The sequence below is a fragment of the Gavia stellata genome, chromosome 20 (genome assembly GCF_030936135.1).
Source record: "Gavia stellata isolate bGavSte3 chromosome 20, bGavSte3.hap2, whole genome shotgun sequence".
Taxonomy (NCBI): domain Eukaryota; kingdom Metazoa; phylum Chordata; class Aves; order Gaviiformes; family Gaviidae; genus Gavia; species Gavia stellata.
This window is the reverse complement of record NC_082613.1, coordinates 317,579-338,399: the sequence shown is the minus strand read 5'-3', so window position 1 is coordinate 338,399 and position 20,821 is coordinate 317,579. Positions and strand designations below refer to the sequence as shown.

General features: G+C 54.5%; 1 protein-coding gene across 1 annotated transcript in view; it reads right to left on the bottom strand.

Annotated features, from left to right (window-relative positions):
* Positions 1 to 15,103, bottom strand: part of CDH22 (cadherin 22) — a 56,676-nt gene extending 41,573 nt beyond the window's left edge. Inside the window, exons 1-2 of the mRNA XM_059827335.1 lie at positions 14,879 to 15,103; positions 9,564 to 9,858 (exon numbers count right to left, since the gene is read on the bottom strand). Coding sequence (XP_059683318.1) covers positions 9,564 to 9,858; positions 14,879 to 15,103 — 520 coding nt within the window. The remainder of the gene's footprint in view (positions 1 to 9,563; positions 9,859 to 14,878) is intronic.
* Positions 15,104 to 20,821: the final 5,718 nt, after the last annotated feature.

Below are 20,821 nucleotides of genomic sequence, written 5' to 3'. Positions count from 1 at the left end.
ACGGGCTGGTCTTGGCTAGACCCGTGTCAGGAATAACTCCGAGTCAGGCTTCCTACTAGTTGTCAGCATCTGAGTCTAGACCCATTATATTCCCAAACAACAGAGGTACACACAACATCAGAAGCAGCCTCTTCTCATGTCGCAGTGGGCAGAAACGATGCTGGAACCATCCAGATGGAGAATGAAGAGCTCCAGTCCCTGGTGCCTTCCTCTTCTGCTGTCAGGACACCACAAGCCCACAGCTTGCAGGCAGCCAGGGCACTTCTGCACCAGCCCAGCCTGGACTCAGGCAGGAGATGAGACAGGAGAGATAGCAATGCTGCTGCGGGCAGCTGGGAAGCACACGCTCCCCCCAGTCCAGTTCGCTTTTGATCTCCTGGAAAGGGTATTCACTGAAGAAAGTGAGCAGTTACCATGGTTGCTTTTCATTCTCCCTGGCCATCTTCTCAGAGCTGCAGCTCTGCTGATAACATGAGAAACCCCCTCATCGGTCTTCAGCAACAAGCTAGTTCGAGTTGACTTATTTATGCTTTGCTGTCTCCAGTGAAGTTATCGTGCATCCCTGCCAGGCACATCCAGATTACACCACAGCAACACTAGCTCCCTGCCTTGCAAACAACTATTTAAGAAATACTATTGCTGCATTTTCTTGAAAGGGTCTGTCCTGCCTCCTCCTCCCCCTGCCTGCCATCACACAACTCTTTCACCAGGTATGAGCCAAGGCAGATCACCCCCACACCAGCACCTGCACTGCACATCCCCTCCGGCACCCTGCCATGTTCCCTTGGGAAGCTTCTGACCAGAAAGCTGAGAAGGAAGGGATCAGGGAAGGGAAAGTACATGGCACCAGGGTCTCCAAGCACCCCTCTCCCAGCTGCAGCAGAAAAGCCCTGCTAGGGATGCTGGAGGTGCCAAAGTCTGAGAATCACAAAAAGCAGCACCTGCCCTGGCAACACGTAGGGCTCCTTCCGCGCCCAGCCTGGCAGCAACCAGCTGACAGTCCATGCCCAGTGTCCACAGCAGCACCCGCACCTGCACCCTGCAGTGCATCATCACCACAGGCAGAACCTGCTGACCTTGCACAAACATCCCACACTCTAAGATGCTCTTGTCCAGGCATCTCAGCGGCAAAGGGTTAGGAGATCCAAAACTCACCCACACGTACACAAGCCCAGTTATTTGCCTGCACTTGCCCTGTACACAGTATAACCTGCGTCAGGACTGCATGCGTGCAGACAGAGCAAGTGCCCCAAGGACTATGCCACAAGCCTCTATCCCAGCCATCTCAGTGCTGTCACCCCACAGGTGCCAGCCCAGTGATCATTAAAGAGGGGAGCAAGCCACTAAAAGTTTGCATCAGGCTCTGCATCTCATGCTGCTTCTCCCCCACTCAACTGCACAACTCACCTACTAATCCATCCCTATCAGGCAAACAGCTATACTCCTTGCATTCCAGCATTTACCTGAACATTGCAAAACTGCATCAGTGCCAGAGTCCAATGGGAAGGCAGGATCCACGCCCACCCAGAGGCAGGTTTTGTTTCTCCATTTTAAGCCATTCCCTGGACAAGCCAGGCAGGTTGCTGCTCTCAGTTTTCCAGTGCCAGCACAGAAGGCTCCTGGCCCATGGGGCTGCCTCTGGCTGCTTGGCTGCTGGGCACTCCCCAGCGCTGGAGCAACGGAGCTGCGGGGTGGCAGATCCAGGCTGCTGGGTCCCAGGCGTGAGCCCCATGTTTGGGACCAGTGCTTTCTGCTCTAGTGCAAGGGGAAACAAAGCAGCATAACAAGCATTGCAGCAAGGCACCTTCAGCTCAGTGGCAGCAGGATCATGGCATACTGCCCTTAGGCTGAAGTCAGCAACCCTAAAGGTGATGAAGGCTCTGCCCTTCCGCACCTGCTCTCACAGCATCTCATTAACAGCTGGACAACAGACAGGTAAGGAACATTAAACCCACTTTGTGCCTTGACTTCTAGTCTGTGAAGATGCAATGCAGCCTGCTCAAGGTCACCTATAGGGTATCAGGAATCCAGGAGTCCAACTTTCCAGCATACTCTCTTAACCCCCATTTATCCCTTTTCCACCCTTCCCTTGCCCTGTCTTTCAATCTGAAGAACAAAGGTCTTGAATTCCAGTTTAACTAGATCCCCTCCTTCCTCCCCTCTCCTTCCTGTGGAGACAAGCTTAGGAACACCCTGGCTCCCACTCCTGCTCTGATATTAGTCTCTGCTCTCCAACCATAGCACTGCCCACAGCAAGTACAGCATATATGACTTTTATTTAGTTTTCTGGCATATGCCTTAGCCATAAAAGATATGATAAATAAAATCTAAACATCCATCATGTACTGTATAACCCACATCCCATAACCAGGAAGCCTATCCAGAGAGATAATTAGACATGTAAAATGAGATAAAGACCTCTGTTCCTCCCCTGGCCAGCTCATCCCACAGAACCAGAGGAAACCAACAATTTTACATAAGAATTAATGAGTCACAGTCCATCTCTTACTCTCCTGCTACAAAGGTGCAATCCAGCACAGCAGATCAAACAAAATGTGTTTTCCTCCAGAGGGAAGGGGGGCCAAGACCCTCACTTCCAGAGCAATCCTCCCCCACAGCCCACACTGGGGCCGCGGAGCGCCGGGCTGACCCAGCGCCCGCTGGGCTGGCTGTAGGATGGGACACAGACCCCAGCTGCCAGCCATCCTCCGGCTCCACGGGCCCTGCCTGGGCTGTCCCCGTTCCGCACCCTGAGCCATCCTGGAGACCTGCCAGGGACATCGGCCAGTCCTTGACTCCGCAGGCCAGGGAGGTTAATCCCATCCCTGCTGTGCCCAGCAGGGAGCCGGGCTCGGCAGCGCAGAGAGGGCCTGCCAGCCCCCAGCACCGAAAGGCGCCTGGAGACGTCCCTGGGAGCCGGCAGGATCAAGGCACCATTTCTCCGCAAGGCCCTTTCCCGCTGCGGCCGCGCGTGCAGGGTTCAGCCCCGCTCAGCTGCCCCTGCTGCAGCACGCTGCCAGGCAGGGCGGTCCTCGAGGCTGGCCTGGCAAACAGCAGCTCAGCCCCAAGCGCCTTGGATGGATGGACAGGGCTTTGCAGGTCCTGGGCTCTGCAGAGCACCTTTGAAATACTATTGCAGACCTGTCCTAGTATCCATCACCACCTTCCCCGCAGGACCCAGAGCCTCTGGGGCCAGTTTCAGCAATCCTGGGAGGTGCCATCTGCCTGCACGCAGAAGACTAATGGCTCTAGACCACTTACTATGCCACTCACTCCACGTTTAGCTAAAAGAAATGTCGACAGGCAAACTCCAAACACATCCAAGAGTAATGAGGCTCTGCGCTGAATCCACAAGCAAGCCAACAGGACCTGTCACTTCCCCAGGGACAGAAGTACAGCCAGGCTCCAGGCCTGCAGAGAGGTAAACAGGTAGCAGGAAAAGCCAACACTTGCTAAATTTGACTGCCCCTCCTCATGGCAGCCTTCATCCCTTCCCTGGTGCAGGTAGGAGCCTCCAGCCACTCTCCGGACCAGCTCTGGGGCTGCAGCCTGCACCTCCACCTCAGACTGAGCCCAAAGGACAACTCTCTTCCCATGCTTAGAGCATTGTTCCGTGCGGATCCAGCTGGCTCCAGGACAGCACATGGTCATTTCAGCCCTGCAGGATATAAAGGACCCTGAGAGGAGTTCTTTGTCATGCAAAGTCACATGCCCTGGACTGATGCCACAGCGCAGCACTCATGTCAGGGACCTGGTTGCTGTGGGGGCAGGGGGCATCTGGGATTTTATAAACAACGCGATTTACAGCTTTTGTCTTGCCCAACACATGCAGTCACTGATGCATCCCAGAAACAAGCAGGCAGGACATTAGGAAAGAAAATAAACCAGAGGAGCTTAAAAATTACTGGAGCAGAATTGAGTTTCTTGCAATCTCAGGAACATCCTAACTTGGTAGAAAGCCAAATCCGACCCAGAGGAGATTCACTGCAGAGCCCTCATGCCTGGCAGGCCAAGCCCAAGGGAGCTATCCTGGCTGTGGTGGAATCGCTCAAACATACAACTATGGAAACATCCTTTGGGGTCTCTGGCCAGAGAAACCCATTGGACAAGGCACCCCAGCCCCTGTCACCAAGGAGGTGAACGTGGTGTCTTAGGCAATAACCCAAAGCATTAAATTAAGGGGACACAGGTTCCCTGAGGGGGTTAGCACATGCAGACTGGATGTAGAGAGAGTGTAGCAGGTGCTCAGATGTGCAGGGCAGAGGGCTCAAAGCTTGCACCATGACCAAGAGCGCAGCACTGAAGGGGACCAACAGGCAGGATAAGCCCCAGTTCCCAGCTACTTGCTGCTCCAGCAGCTTCCAGATGCACACAAGTGTTTTGAGCATTTTCTATCAAGAAAAAAAAAGATCAGACTGCCTGCAAGTGTTCTGGCTGTATGTTAAACAAAGTATTTTTCTCTGCTTCCAGCATGGAGATTAAACAATTTCTCTTCACAATAATCACTTCTGCATTCAGCCAGCTTTGTGCTAGAGTCAGGGCTTGACCCCAAGTTTCTGTCTGTACAGCCAAATCATCTCTAATCTGGACTTGGTGTTACACAGAAAAATAAGGAGAGCAAAATGCACCAAGGAAGGAGTGATGTTCTGATGAAAGGATGCACATTTCCTAGCACGTCCCTCACTCTGGGCTCTGCAAGCTCCCCAAACAGCCCAGAAGCGAGCTCTGGGCTGCAACACCCACTCCGTGCGACCAACGGAGTTGTCTTGCAGAAGGCAGCTTATGCTGGATTTGGGCTCATGCCTGTGTGTGGCAGACAGCTCTTAAGCAGGCCCCAGGGAGCTCAGGAAGGGAGCCCAAAACACAGCAAATTTTAGCATCTCCTGTTGCATGGTGAAGATCCTGCAGTTCCCAGGCAATTGGCTGGGTCCCTTCGTACCTTCTTCTGCAGCTCCAGGTCTCTTCCTTTGGTACTAGAATCTGCTCAACTCAGGCATTTTGGAGTGATCTGCTCTGGGGTACCCACGCAGAGGCTCAGCCTCAGGGTGCCAGCACAGAGCAGCCTGCAACTCTTAGTCCGCAGTTTCTTCTTGAGGTGACAGGACAGCAGTGGGGCTGCAACAGGGCTTGTGACTCAGGCCCTATCCTGCAGACAGACTGCTCCTTGGCTAGCCCACGTGCATTCAGGGCAGCTGGCTGTCCTGACCTGGCAGTGGCACAGGGGGAGTTAGCGAAAACACTCCCAGGCAGCACCACCAGCCTCTGCCTTCCCCTGCCCAGGTGGACCCAGTGCATTGCCTCCAGCAGCTGCTGCTAGCCCTGGGGCAGGACAAGGCCCTGCTCCCTCTGGGGCGGCTGAGCTGGGAGAGCCCTCTGCCCCGCTGCAGCTCCAGCCGCCTTCCCTGCCAACCTCACACAGCACCGGGTCAAACCTGCCTCCTCTGCACCATCACAGCAGCATTCGACGGCTCTGTGCCCTGCTGTCTGCAAAACGGTCCTCAGCAGCTATACTATTTCTCCCAATGCCCCAGCAGCCCTGGACCAGAGGAGGTTTCTAGAGATAAGTGATGTGAAGCCTGCTCTTGCAGCTGGTCCTGCCATGCCAAGGGAGCCCAGGTAGGTAAAACTGTTGGTTCAGCTTCCATTTTGGATGTGCTTCCTCCAAGTGCAGGAGCTCAGTGCCAGCCTGAGGGCTGTGCTGTGTGTAGAAAACAGACTTCTCCAGGGGCATAGCACACACTCAGCCCGGCTCCATGGGCTGGGGTTACCTCCAAGCACCACCTCTGCTCCTTACAAATCCCAGGCTCTGGCCTTACCTTCCTGACCATCTTGCATCTGACATTTTTGATCCATCAGACAGCAATAGCAACCCCTTTTCCTTTCGTTTTGCAAGTCTAAATGAGTTCATGGAAGACAGACACCGAAGCTGACTAAACCCATGGAAACCACCCACAGCTGAAGAAATCCCCAAGCTGAAACTGGTTGCTGGCTGGGAGAGTATTAAGAGGAGCATCACACATGCTGTGTGTGCTGTTCCTCCTCCTCCTCCATAAGCATCCACTTTGGCCACTGTCAAGACAAGATCCTGGAACAAAGAGGTCTTTAGTCCACCCTGACTTAGTCTTACACTCTCAAGCAGCACATATGCTGTCACTACCAACGTGTGCTGCCCTGGCCCTAGGGCAGAGCAAGGGGCAGGTGTGCTGCAAAGCACTCCCAGCTACTCTGTGAGAGTTTGTGCAGTTCTCTCATTTGTTATTCCCTCTTAGACACTAGGAAATCAAATGACTTTCCCTCCCAATTAGTACTCCTTCATTATGCAAATAATGTCCTTTGATCTGTTCCTGCTGTCACAGAGCAGATCTGACTGTATTTGTTTTATTCCTCTTTACGCCCCAGGAAGGTACCCACCTCTGGGAGCTGGGACCACACTTTTGGCAGGGAATGGGGATCTGCAGCTGATAGCTGCCATTAGTGAGAAGAAAAAACACCTGCTTGGGCAGCCCCAGGCACAAACCCCAGCAAGGTCTGGGAAGGCAGGAGCATGAGAGGAGGAAAAATGGGGTCACCCTTCACTTTTCAGGCTGGGCCACAGAGCAAAGGCTGTCAGAGCAGCAGAGATAGGGAATGACCAGCTCCCTTCAAACAAGCTCCAAGCTGGAGAGTAGCCCTGTCCCCTGGGGTGGCCCCATCCCAGCGGAGAGCACAGCCGAACCAGTAACACTGGTGATCCAGGAAAACATCTGCACCCAAATGGAGCCAAGACCAGGCATGTTCACCAGTAGGTCCCCAGACTTTGACCTAGATCTTGGTGTATTAATGGCCAATCCAAGCTCTCCCCAAGCTGCCCAGCCTTCCTACCCCTGCTTGGCCAGTACAGAAGATCACCTCCACCCACATTCAGGAAGGCAGCAAGGCATGCTCCCCATTCATTCTTATGAAATACCCCTCAGGTCTAGGGAAGATTATCTGTCCAGCTCAGAGACAGCAATCACTACCAATACCAACCACAAAAAAGGCAGTGATCACAGCTGCACCAGGCCTTGATGCCACAAAAGGAGTGTTCCCACACTAACAGGGCCTGGCAGGATACTTCCCATAAGAAAGTCTTGAACTTTAGCTCCCTGGCCCAGACAGCATCCCATGTCCTGCATCCTCAGCCCTTCCTACAGCACCTGGAGATGAACTTCACACACCAGGTCCGCGTCCAGCCCCATCTCCCTCTGTGTCCCTACCAGGGCCACAGTGGAGGAGCAGGACAGCTGCTGAACCCCAGAAGGTTGAGGAGAAAGCTACTTCTCAGGCTTGTTTGTTTATGCTTTCACAGGATGTGTCCATCCTGTCCTTTGTGCTACCTGTTCCTGGGCAAAGCACTGCTAAGCCGAGGGAGAACCAGGAGGGAGCCGGGGACTTGCAGCAGCAGCAGCATGTGGGTACCCTCCAGCTCTGCATTCATACTGCAAGGGACCATGCGGCAGCACTACTTGAAGGTGCTGCGTGAAGCTCTCCCTGCCCTGTTAGCTGGGCCATCTCCAGGGCCAGGCTGCTACAGAGGAGCCCTTATGCTCCCTGGGATGGCCAGGCTACAGAAGGCTCCCAGGTTGTCACAGGTAGACAGGTATCAGCCTGGTAAGCAGACCAGGCTCTTGGCACCAGCTCCCCGCTCTGAGCGTGCAGCTTAGAAGCACAGCCCACGCCATTCACAGCACTTCTCTTTACTTTTAACTTCTGAGTATTTTAATTTGCAGGAATCGCCTCCTTTCATGTTGTGAAACCGTGTTTCTTTCTCCCTCTGATCTCCAATTTTGCATAGAAACTGTCTCCTTTGATATGTCTTGTTCACATCAGTCTGATCAGGCAGCTCCATAATTGTTAGTGATTTTCAAAGAACTAGGATCCTTGTCTCATACTCAGACTTGAGAATTCCTTCCTTTTTAAATGTTGTTCAGGCAAAATAGATTAAATTAATTTCTTTCTTCCCTTTGGGAACAGGATGCCTCCTGCTTTGCTTCCCACATGCTGTCTTTCATTTCTCCAGGAGCACAAGGGTGTAGTTCAAGGGGTCACTCTCTGACTTGGGAAAGGATTTGTGGAAGAGGAAGGAGCGCTTGGGATGCCTCAGGAGAGCTTGTCCTCCATCCATCAACAGAAATCCAGGCAGCAGCAGCTCCTCTGGTGTGGGCAATTCCTGCACATCTGTACCTGCCGAAGGCCATGCACCAGTCTCACAATATGCTGCACATTAACCATGGAGAGCCAGAGCTCTGTCCCGAGGCAGCACAGACCTGACCACCATCCCCTGCACTCCGCTTCCAGGATGGCTCTTCAGCCAGACCTTCCTGCACAAGCACAGCAGGACCTACCGAGCCCCTGGTGTGGCTCAGCTCTGCTCCCCCAGCCCTGGCTCCCCCAAGTGCTCTCCCTCCCAGAGCTCTGGCACTGGCACTCTTCCCCTTGTGACAGTGTTGGGGACCTGCCTTATCCTTGATGTCAGTCAGTCTTTTGCAGGCTGTCTTCTACCTTGATGCAGCCTCTGGAGAACAGTGATTTATAGTTCCCTGCCCACAGCATGTGCCAGCACACGCAGTCTGCTATGCCCTGGCTAGTCAATGGGGGATAACAGATAGCCCGATGTGGATGGCGAATGGTATGACATTCTGGGCAGTGCAGCAAGCCAGCTGTGCTCAGCAGCACGAGAACCCACCATCGGGCCAGCACGGGGAGCAAGGGCAGCAATACTGCAGCTCATGCATCACCTCCCTGTACCCCTCCTGACGCTCAGGTGAGCACAAAGTTCACTGCGCCCCTCTGCCATCCCTGGGGGGTTAGACTCATGCAACCTCGTGGCACTTGTCCCAGCCTGGCCCTTAGCACTTCAGCAAGGCTGATCACCAATGGACTTAAAAGATGCCTGGTGGCAAGGGGATGGGCAGGCTAGCGGTAACACGGGGAAGCCACACTGCTGTCACAGGGGACGTGAATTCCCCAATCTCAGCCAGCACCACCTGGCCCCTCGAAGGAAGGCCAGAAGCCAGATGAGAGGGGCTCCACAGTGCTGCACGGGGATGCACAAGGGGATGGCTGGGCAGCCACAGGGCTCTGGAGGGCAGCACGCAGAGGAAGCCTGAGGAAGGGCTGGGGCACAGGCAGGCAGAGAGGGAGAAACCCCACCCAGGCTAAGCTGAGCCACAGGCAGCTGTGAGCCCCATGGCATGCAAGGGCTCAGTCCACACCCCCCCCCCCCCAGCGTTTGGGAGTGAGGGGGCTGTGCAAAATCAGGGTAAATGCACAGCGGGCAGCTGGCACCGCCACGACTTGTCTCCAGGGCACAGCTTAGGGCTGAGACTGAGCGCTCAGCCACAGGCTGGCAATCAGCTCAGAGGATTTATTCACTTGTTTTCCTTAAGCCACCTTATTTATTTTTCCCTTTTGTCTCCCTAGCTCTGGTCTCAGCTGGAATCCCTGGGATTTGCAGGCGGTTTTGCGGGGTACAGCAGGCTTAAGGTTTGACAGGAGAGGCGCGCAGGTTTCCCAGCCCACCTCCTCCCACCCAGGAGACCTACCAATGGGGGACAGCTCAGCCACGCTGCCGATGTAGGGCCCCTCCAGGAAGCGTGGCTCGCTGTCGTTGATGTCCTGCACCTTGATGATGAACTCTGACTCAGGCTCCAGCAGCTGGTCCGTCTGCCGGTCGCGGGCCTGGGCCCGCAGTGTGTAGAAGGTTTTCTGCTCCCGGTCCAGGCGCTCGGTGGCATGGATGTCACCTGTGATCTCATCGATGAGGAAGATAGTCCCTGCACCCTCCCCGGAGATAGTGTACTTGATGGAGCCGTCCCCCTCATCCGAGTCCGAGTGAATCTGCCAGGGAAAGAGGGAGAGGGTGGGAGCAGGCTGGGGCCATGCTTGTGCCCCCAAGGCCAAGACCACGTGGGTGTGGAGCCCCTGGTGCAAGGTGCCCATGGTCCCTGCGTCTGCTCCCTCTGCCACTGCTGGACTGGAGAGCAGCACAGAGCACCACCAAATGATGCCTGAGCGCGGAGGAAGGCCCAGTAAACTGCAACTTCAGTCCTACCTATACCACCAGAGGCTTGGCAGATCACAAATCCTGCCAGCACCCACCCACGCCACAAATCAAGGGACAAATCCCACCACTACCAGGTTAGGAGATGCTGGAAAAGGGAAGAACTTAACAGCACTCCAGAAAAATAGGCTTTGCTGTGGGCAAGGACCCAGGACCCCATCAGTGTAGGATCACCTCTGCACAGCAGACCGGAGTGTAAAGGCACCTCACCACCAGCGCCTGTCCTCATCTACCCAGCCAGCTGCCCAAAGACCATCCTCATCTGCCAGCTCTGCTCCAGCCACAGCCACCCTCCATCTTCTGGGCAGTCGGGGCTGATGAGTCTCCCAGCCTAAGAGCTCACGCACTCACTGCACATCTGTATTGGGTTTATGTGGCAAGGTAGCAGGGGGGTCAACCCCTCACAACACCACACCCAGAGCCCCCACCTGAGCAAAGCGTGCAAGAGAATGTGGCAAATTAGTCCTGTGTTCAGGATGCAGACCACCAGACCCTGGGGAAGATGCTTTTGTAGCCAACCCCTGCTTCATTTTCTAATTAAGACAACATTTGAAATTAGGAGAAGAAAGGGTAAACAGCAGCTCCCCACAGACCAGGAGCTGACTGGAATCCAGGCCAGACGTCCAGAGATAATTTTATTGGTGGCATTAAACTGAGTTATGAGGTTTTTACAATCCAGCCACTTATGAGAAATCTATTAACAGTAACTGGACAGGCAGAATGCATCTTGACAGAGAGCTGCATGAGCATTAATTGGGACAATCCATAATGGGACAGGCCCCCGGAAAGGTTTCATCAGCTGCTTTCATTTGCTTCCTACAATTTCTGCTTAGAATCAGCAAAGTCGTGTATGTCCCGTCGCCCCCCAACCCCCCCCCCAAAAAAAGAAAAAAGCCGTCCATTAATCAGCTAATGAAATATGAAAATGTTTATGGGCCATTCAATCTTCCAAACTGCAGTTCTATAATCCACCTTTCAGACATACAGCTCTACCAGCAAGAATTTATACCAGAGCTGCCTCTTTTTTATGACGCCTTCATTATATTTGTCTTGTTAGATACAGTTTATATATTTATTTCATGAGTGAGGGGCCCACGCGTTAGACAATTCAATGCATTTTACACAACATTAACATATTACTGCCTGTGTTAAAACATCTCCCAAGGCTTGCCTGGGAAGGAGACCTTCACTCAGCTAGCAAACGGGGCCGTGAGCCCAGCAGTGCCCTGGGACCACTGTGGCAGCTTGGCCACAGACCTGCTAGGGCAGCACCTCTTGGGAAGTGCCTGCAGGAGCATCCTGCCCTGGCCACCCTGCCCCAGCCCTCCCTGCTGGCGAGCTTGCTGCCCGCTCCACTTTATAACCCTCTCCCTGATGCTCACTGCTACTCCGCTAGAGATGCTTTTCAGAAAGAAAAAGGTGCACCTGGTCTGCACAGTGCAGGTAATGGAAACCTGCATTTTTCTGCGGAACACCAGGCTCATGATTAATAATTAGGCGAGTGATAAACCACCCAGCAGCTCTTCCAAGAGCCACACTGAGCTCTCAGCACACCCTCCTTACATATTTGCTCATCGCTGACTACTGGGAGCAGACACCAGCATCCCTGCAAACTGGAATGCTAGGAAGAAAAATGGAGCCTGGGCTCAAGGGGCTGTAGAGATTGATTTACAAGGGAAGATTAAAAGAGCTAAATCTGTGTGCTTGACTAAACAACAACTAATGGGGGAGGGCCAGATAACAGACCAGACATCTGAGGGGAGATGCCACAGGCCCAGGCCACATCCCAGAGGTACCATCTCCTGCCCGGCCTCGCCATTACAGCGGGCAGGCTCAGGGAGCACCACACTCCCATGCAGGCGTGGGGACCCCACCATCACCGGGCACGGCAGGCGAGCGAAGTCGGGCAGCCCTGGCACAGCGCAGACCCGTGCTGGCCCCGGGGCCCCACTGAGCCTCCTCTGGAGCTCCCTCGGGCGCAGGGGCCACCCGCAGCGCTGCACCCCGGGAGCAGAGGGAATCCCCGCCTGCAGCTCAGCTCCTCCAGCCAAGGACAAGAGCGTCCACAGCAGCCAGGGCCATCCAGAAGGTGGACAAAAGGCTGATCTGTTCAGGCTGTTCAACAGGAAAATAGTTTCCTTGCTCTAAAAGGCTACAAACAGGAATTTTACGAAGCCATTAATTACTTACTAATAATTAAATCAAAATGAAATGTGAACAGAGGTGCACATTCCTTATTAAAAGCAATTAAACAGAAAGCACAGATACACAAATAAAAAACTACTCTGGGGTCAGAAAAGAAAGAAAAATCAAATAAAAACTAGCCCATAATAAAGGCACACTCTGTTTGCTCCAACTCATAAAGCCTGAGTTCATCAATTTTCTTTAAATATTAGCAACTTAATTAAATCTGCTTTTTTTCCTTTAATCCTCTCCTCTATCTAAAATAGATCTGTCCACATGCAGAAGTTTGTAACTAGTGCTGACCCCATAATTCCATTTAAAAAACCCAAAGAAATCCACATCAAACTGACAGCAGCCTCAGGGGAAATTACAGTTCAGAAGAAGGATTAGCTAGAGAACCCAGATTTTATGGAAATGGTATCGGCCCTTCGAAAAGCACACGTAGGTGTGCAAGAGGCATCCACGGAGGGCAAGCCCCAGCTACACCTCAGGGAGCCTCAGGTCCCCTGTGCAGGACAACTCCTGGACCCCCAGGCTGTGCCAGGAGGGCTGGCACGCTGCCCTGGGAAGCCAGGGCTGCCCCAGGCAGGCACCCCAGCTCCTCCCAGCCCCATGGAAAAGCCCAGCCCTGGGCTGCTTTCAGCTCTTGGGAGCAATATTCACAGGGAATGGTTTTCAGTGCATGCTGGCTGTTTATTCTGAGCGGGGTGGGTGATGCAGTGGATGATGTGGAAAGGGGCTGTAAAATGGGTTAGTTGTAGGTTCCTGGGTTTGTTTTGGAGATGCAGCGGTTGCTAAGCTACCTCTGGAGTTTGACAGGGCCTGATGTTTCCAGTCGCTTCCCAGGGGAGCTGTGAATTAGCTGTAACTGCATTGAGCATCGTGGCAGAGTGCGGCTTTCGAGTGCCTGCTGAAACGGACACAAATCACCACTGAAATCCCAGCTGGCCCTTAGCCAAGAAGCCCATTTTCAAGCCTCCTCCAGACTCATGACAAGACAGCTGAGGCCGTCAGACAGCCCTGCTGCATGAGCTCTTGGGCATTTTCCTTTGGGGAGAGCCCATGTCCCCACATGGGCAGCTGTAGCCGGCTTGCAGCATGCTCCTCTGACTGGTCCCAACAGCCAGCACTGCCTTCACCAATATACAAATAACACATCCCCCCGACACGTGGGAGCCACAGAGCAGTTCTCCACAGCTCCCAGAAAAGGACGAAGCCCAGCAACCCCAAGGCAAAATGCCCCTTCAGCCTCAGGACACCAGGAGCGGAGGGAGCAGAGGTCCACGTCCAGCCTACCTGAGGTTACACACCAGGGAAGCAGCAAGTTCCCAAGGACAGACCCAGTCCCGCCCAGCAAGGCACTGTTATCTGCCAGCAGCTCCAGGTTTGCTGGCACTCCTCTCTGCAGGGTGCGCAAGCAACAGCAAGAGCCAGGACAGCATGAACAGCCACCCGCTTGGAGAGAAGGGAGACTGCCAGAGGGAGATCAGGGCTTTTCTAGCACGGGGAGATCAGCATGCTCCAGTGACCGCTATCACACCTTCTCACAGCAGAGCAGGATGCACTGGTTACAACAAGCCCGAAACCTCCCAGCACCTCTCCCTGGAAGTTCATCGGTGCCACTGCATGTGCAAAGCCCAGCAAGGGTCCGGCCCTGGGAGCAGCATAGTAACACAGTGCAGCTCCCAGCCAGCACCCAGGAGTACCCGCAGTACAGGTCTGATGGGCATAGTGCCTGGCAAGCCCCTGGAAAGCTCCCTCACCACTGCTGGCCCTCAGGGTCCCTCCAAGCCCTGCACGCCCGCACCAAGCACCTTCCATGCGATGCTGTGCAGGCCAGATTGAGATACATAAATCCTGCCACAACCTCACTCTGGCCACAAACAAGAGCAGGACTGCCGCGCCACAAGTAGAGTGGGACACCTCCTCTGCCAGCCCTGGTCTGCAGAGATAATTAGCTAGGAAACAGCTACTGTAGCCTGCAGGTCCAAGAAAGTACAGTCCTTCCAGGACCAGGAGAGAGCCACAGGGAGGGGCCATAAACCCAGCACATTATCCCCATGCTGAAGGGGCTACAGGACCAGGGATGGACCATCTTCAGGAAGTCAAGGTTGCACCTATGGCAGCAACTGCTGGGGCAGGAAGGCCCCTGGTGCTACAGCAGCACTTCGGTTCCCAAGACACGGCAGGGACCAGCATGAGCAGATGCCTGCCCTGCTGCCCCAGCCCAGTCTGCACACCTGCTCCCGCCCAGCCTGTCCTCCCATAGAGATGAGGCTGAGCCTTCCCCACTGCCCCCACAACACCCAGAGCTGCACCCCTTCTTGCATCCACCCCAAACACTACGGAAACCCAGCACACAACTGGAATAACACATACGTGAATTTTGGTGTGCTCCCACCCTAGAGTCTCTGGGAGCACATTAACCTCACCGCCCCGCCACGGGGACCAACTGGGTTCCTGCCATCCCAGTCCATAGAGTACTTTAACCAGGCCCCCAGGAGCAACCTTCACACAGGCCCTGCCTCCCCTGCCAGGCTCGACTGTGCTGCTAGCATGCCCTGCTCTGCCACTTGGCTTGGTCGGTCCCATGGAGAGATAGGGTTACCTTACCTTCCCCACATACAGCGGCTCCGTGCCCGTGTACTCTTCCACCACAAAGAATTGATTCCAGACCCAGCCACGCTTCACTCGCCCGCCGGCCAGCAGCGCAGGGTCCCCTGGCTGCCCTAGGCCAGGGCCCTCCTCCGCAGTGTGCATGGCCCAGGCCCCCAGCTCCTGGATGGCGCAGAACAGCAGCAGCATGGTCCATGAGAAGTCCTGCAGACCCTTTGCCATTGCACTCTACGAAGCTGCATGAGCAGTAGCTTTTGGACAGGCAACTAGCATCCTTTAGGGAAGAGGAGGAGGAAAGTCCACACTAGCAGCATGGGGCTCACTGGGCAATGCAGAGCATCTCCATCCCTGCTGCATGCTATGTCCTGCAGCTGGACCACTCCTGTCCCAGCAGGCTGGAGTCACATCTGTGACAACATGCATCCCAGACCGCCCGCTGCCAGTGCAGGAGCAGTCAGTGCTGGTGCCTCGCAGGCTGCTCCTGGGTCTCCAGAGAAAAGTCTGGCAGCTGGCATTTGTCCCTGGGGACAGAGCTGCACGGCTCCGTGCTCGGCTGCCGCCAGTCTCACTGGGGAGCGGGGTCACGCACAGCCTGCTGCCCCATCAGTGGGCAGGGAGCTCCGCAGCGGTGTGCAGGGCACAGGCACCTGCGACCGTCATTCACAGGAAGCGAAGGGAAGCTTTTCCATGTACGGCTTCAGAGGAGTTAACAGGATGAGCTGCTGTGGCCAACGTCTGCCTGTCCTGCAGTGGCCCCGGACTACTGCACGAGGGGTCTGGCAGCGCAGGCGCCTGTGCTGCACGCGCAGTTCACAAACCCATTTGTAACTTCCATCTTCGGGAGGGTGACTTCCCAGCACCTGGCGAAGGGTCCTTTGCCCAGCTGATTCCAGTTACTTCCATCCTCTGCTGGCTCATGCGGGGAGGTGCAGGGCAGCCGGCAGCATCCCCAGGAGCCTAGAAAAGGCCAAGATGTCAGTTCTGCTGTGAGAGCAGGGTTCCTTGCCCCCCCCATGCTGCCCCTGCAACCTTGGTCAGTATCTCCCACCCTGCCCTGCCCTGGGTGCCCCACAGCAGAGCCCAGACCCACAGGTCCTGCTAAGGCAGGGACCCTGGAAGGGAGGGCAGCAAGCTGCAGAGCTCTCATCACTACGGACGTTTGCTCCGGCAGGGACTGTCAAGGGTGCCTCCTCACCACGCCACCCTGGTTGCCTCGGGGAGTGAGGTCTGCTGCCGGCAGGAGGTCATGGCTGCCCTCGCTCCCGGGAGATGTGCAGGCAGCAGCCCCAGCACTACACAGCTGCTGCTGCCTCCGCACAGGGCCAGACCACACCAGTCCTGCATGCACAGACAAGGGTCACGCTGGGGGATGCCAGCGCTTGACAGTGAGAGGTGCTGGCTGTCCAGCCACTGCTGCTAGTCTTCCTGGCATCTCACTTCTGCAGCCATGGGCTAGGAGGAAAACATCTGTTCAAGGACTTGCCACCTGGCTGACTTTAGAGCTAACAGTTTAAAGGGCTCTGGAGTAAGCTTCAAGCCACTCACAAGGCACTAAGGATAGAGATGAGACCTGTGGCCAAGGGTAGATTGCATTCAGTGAGCACCTGGGGAGAAGAGGCCTGATAGGAGATGGGGGTGGGTATGCAGCATCCACCTCTCCCTGCACCAACACCCTGAGCTTCCACCAGAGCTCTGCAACACCAGCCACAGCCAGAACCGCTCATGAAACATGCACATCATCACTGGTTTGCAGAATTAATCTCCTGTCAACTGTTACTCTAAATAGGAAGGGGAAAAGAGGATGAATGGAGAGGGGAACAATCCTGGACTAGATAGCCATCTACTCCCCATAGAAGGGGAACTGGACCATGCTCTGCACATCCCCCTGCATGGTTCTAAACAGCCTTAGCAGTTCAGAGCAGGGGCAGCTGGCCAATTTTTCCCTAGCTCTTCCTTGCACTTGCCATTCCCCTAGTGTGACTGCACCGACAGGGCAGTTTCCCAAAGCATCCAGTGAGCTGCACTGTCATTTCTGCATTTGCCTGTCTGGACAAACACTTACTGAGAAACATGGGGCATTAGTGCCAGGCATCATTCCGCACTGCCTATTCATGGTTCACAAGTAGTGCGTCATGCAGTGTGCGCAGATCTATTCACGTTCCATCCCATGCACAGCTAAGAGCACTCATACACACCGGCACTCTCTTTTGTCCGTGTTCGTGCATCATTTGGGTGTACACATGCATTTTCCCCTCCATGTACACATGCAATATTCCATGCACACATGCACATGTCAGCTGTCACATGTGCAAGCCCTGTGCGCTTCAGGCTCCAAGGAGCACAGGGTGTCCAGTGTATTTTCATGTTAGCAATCACGGTACAGAAGCACTAACATTCCTCCCCACCCCTCTTCCCTGCCAGACCATTTTTTATTAACACATCTCGGCACCCGCCATGTAAGGTTGTTGGCAATGGCATAACTCTCTCTTGCAGTCGGGCCTCCCCACACAGAAGCCATCCCTGCCACTGGTCCTGCAAGGCCAGCTACTCTTGCCAATCTGGTGAGAACCCCTATCATCAAACATCAAAATATTTGACATCAGACACTACACCCAGGGGAGCGAGATGACCTGTAGATGGGTGACGGACCGAGTTGTTCCTTCCCAGGTAAAATAACTGCAGCCTTCATTGATCAAACACAGATATAAAGGTCCCCACTCTGGAGCAGCGGAACTGAGGCTGCCCCACCTGCAGCAGACTTCAGAGCAAGACACTCGCAATGACAGTAACAGGACACATACGAACCTGTTTTAGCATGCTTACATGGATATACAGAAGATACATACAACAAAATACATATATAGAAGATACATACAACAAAATATAGCACACCACTGCCACAAACAGCATCTCTCCAATTTCTCACATCTGGGAAATATGTGACTATTTTGGTGTAAGTTCCCCAGACAGCAAGAGATGTCAATACACTGAACAGCACAAGCTGTGCCAGAGGAAGAGCTTCAGGCCAGCACCCAGAGCAAACAGTAAGTGTGGGAAGAACACCCTATCCAGCATCTCTGCCCTTGCCACTCTGCAGCACTTTTGCAGCCAACACCTCCGGATGTGTCTAAAGTCCAAGTACAAGTGGGTTGTACTTGGTAAATGCAACTGCCAGGAAAAGAACTTAACAAATAGTCCATTTGCACATGTTCTCAAGGACTAGGACGTAAGCAGAGCCTTGGGGAGAGGCAGTCACCAGCTGCTGAAGTCTCCCACTCTGCCCACCCTGACACCCTCCCCTTGCCATCCAGGCTACTCCATGCTGGTTTATAAAGCCCTGCCAGAAGCCTGACAAGGCAGCAATGCCACTGCCAGAGAGCCGTTCTGCAACCTCTGAAGACCTCCTGAACACGTGGGGAGGCTGAAAGCAAGCCAGCCCAACAGTGCCAACCCAGGCACTATGAGTAACGTCAGCATCCAAGGGTCCCGAGCTGGCAGAAAGGCAGCACCTTGCCCTGGCTCTCTCCAGCTCGTAGTGCTCAGGGCACACAGCTGGCAGACTGCATCAACACTGGCTCCGTGAGGACAGTAGCAGCCATCCTCATTCCCCTCATCACACCATTTCACACCTGAGTGGCAACTGCAAGCTGCCGATTTCCTCCATGACCTGACGACCCAAGCCACACACCGGAGCCAGCCCTGTATGCACGCAAGAATGGCACTGCTACTCACTCAGAAACAGGCACTGTGCCTTTTCTTTCAGCCTTGCCAGAGGTACAGCATACAGATGGAAGTAGCCAAATCCTAAACAGTATCAATAAACCAGTAAAATCAACAATTTAAATGCACACACTAAGGCAAGGCAGAGAAGAAGCAGCTAGGGCAAAAGATGCCGCAGTGGGCGAGCACAGCTCCAGCAGAGTTGCTCCCCGGCTGGCAGACACGCTGGCCCACAGTTCCCAAGGCAACTTGCTCAGCCCTGTTGCATCTGAGCACTCCAGAGCAGCTACTGCCACAGAGAGGAGAGCCCCGCTGAGCACGCATGGGCCGGGCTACCGTTGCTGTGGGAACCACAACCTTGTGTTTAGAGTCTCAGCCATTACGCTGCTTTTTACATTTAACAGATTTCTCATCTTACTGCTATGCCTGAACTAATGTGGTTTGCTGGTGGCTGTCTCACGCATCCAAAGTTCAGCTACACTCAGCTGAGCTGTTTGCATGCTCTTCCTATGGGTAGCAATGGAGGCAGCGTAACCCGATTTGCCTCGATGCACCTCTAAGACACTCAGGTCCCAGACTGCAAAGCCCATCTATACAACCTATTGCGAGCTCCAGCCCTTGGAGTCAGGAACACGGACTCAGAGACACATCTGCAGCAAGGCTCATTGCCACAAACTGGATTCTTCTCCACCCCTAAATTCTCAGCCTGTTTCTCTGCTGTCACAGCTTCAGGCCACAGCTAAGGTCAGTCTCATGTCTCTTCTCGGTGTGCACACCTTTCTTTCTGGCTGTCACATCACAGACCTCTTCCAGAGGCGGTGCACCCAAGCGCCCCAAGTCCTGCTTGTGCCCTTGCAGCAGCCTGCACATGCTGCAGCAGGATTCAAACTACCCCAGAGCTGCAAAGCACCACAGAAGGACCTGTGCACAGGAACCAAGACTAGCACAACGTTTATTTCCCCATGTTATTGAAGACCTTTCACCAACATCTGGAAGTGCCACTTCTCTCTGCCACACGTGAGCCCTGGAGCCATAAATAACTAGTGGGAGCTGCTGCTGTTGCAGCCAGAACCAGCCCACAGCACAGCATCCCAAGCAGGCAGCAGCATGCGGCTCCAGGTGCACAGCACACAGGCACCCGCATGGCAGCACGCCCAGGCACTCGCTGTGCCAGGCAGGCTTTCACGCATGCAATGACGCACCAGACTCAAGCACTGCGCTGGGCCCAGGGTGATGCCCTCTCTCCTGATGCTCTGTCATCCCCACTTCCCAATTATCAGCACAACTCCCCCCCCACAAGAGCTTGTGCAGTTTGTCGGTGTGTATTTGGCACAGCTGTACTGTACATCATGTTGACAGTAGAAATTACATCCTGAGCTTATGTTTTACACTGTGCTCTGTCAGAACTCACCGCAGCCCAGTGATCAGGACAAATTGAATAGCATCCCGTCCGTGTCAATATTTATTTCATTTTACAAATGCAGGCTGATGCAGGGGAAAGCAGGCAGGGGGAGGGGGAAGACGGGCAGTCAACAGCACATAGAGATAGCGCTGCCCAATACATCACAGCCCTACACTTCCAAACGGTACTATTGCCGATCACAGCTGCAGTCCCAGAGCCAGGGCAGTAGTGCCCCGGGAGCCCAGGGAGAGGTGATCCCAACCAGAGGCCAGGTGAGTGCCCTGGCAGCCCATGCAGTGCTCCCTGTGCCTGCAGCTCTATCAGAAGGACTGCCACACCAGTACCGTTCCTCTGAGAGAAGCCCTTATAATCAGCAGAAAGTGCAGAGCTCCCCATCAGCTATGAAAGATGCAACAGAGCAGAAGGAAAGCCCTCCCTCCTCGACCCCCGCTTGCTGCCTGAGCTAACGCAGGCCTAGGCGCACTGCCTTGGCTCCCTAGCACCTCCCGGCAGAGATGCACAAACTGCCTGCACGAGGATCGGGACTGCTCCATCTGTCTGGAATGGCCACAAGGATGCTACAAAAGCTGCTGGGGAGCAAAGCAAGAGTAAGGCGCTGCTTGTGCCACCCTTGGGAAGGCAGAGCCACAGAATGAATACCAAGCACAAAACAGGGGCTCCCTAAAGCTTGGGCCTTCTGCTTTTCCATGGCACACCCACATCCCAAAGGACACAAGAAAATGGCGGGTGCAGCAGGGAGGTCACTGGTCAGAGACAATAGCTCAGTCCTGAGCCCCACGGTCCTGGGCATGGCCCTC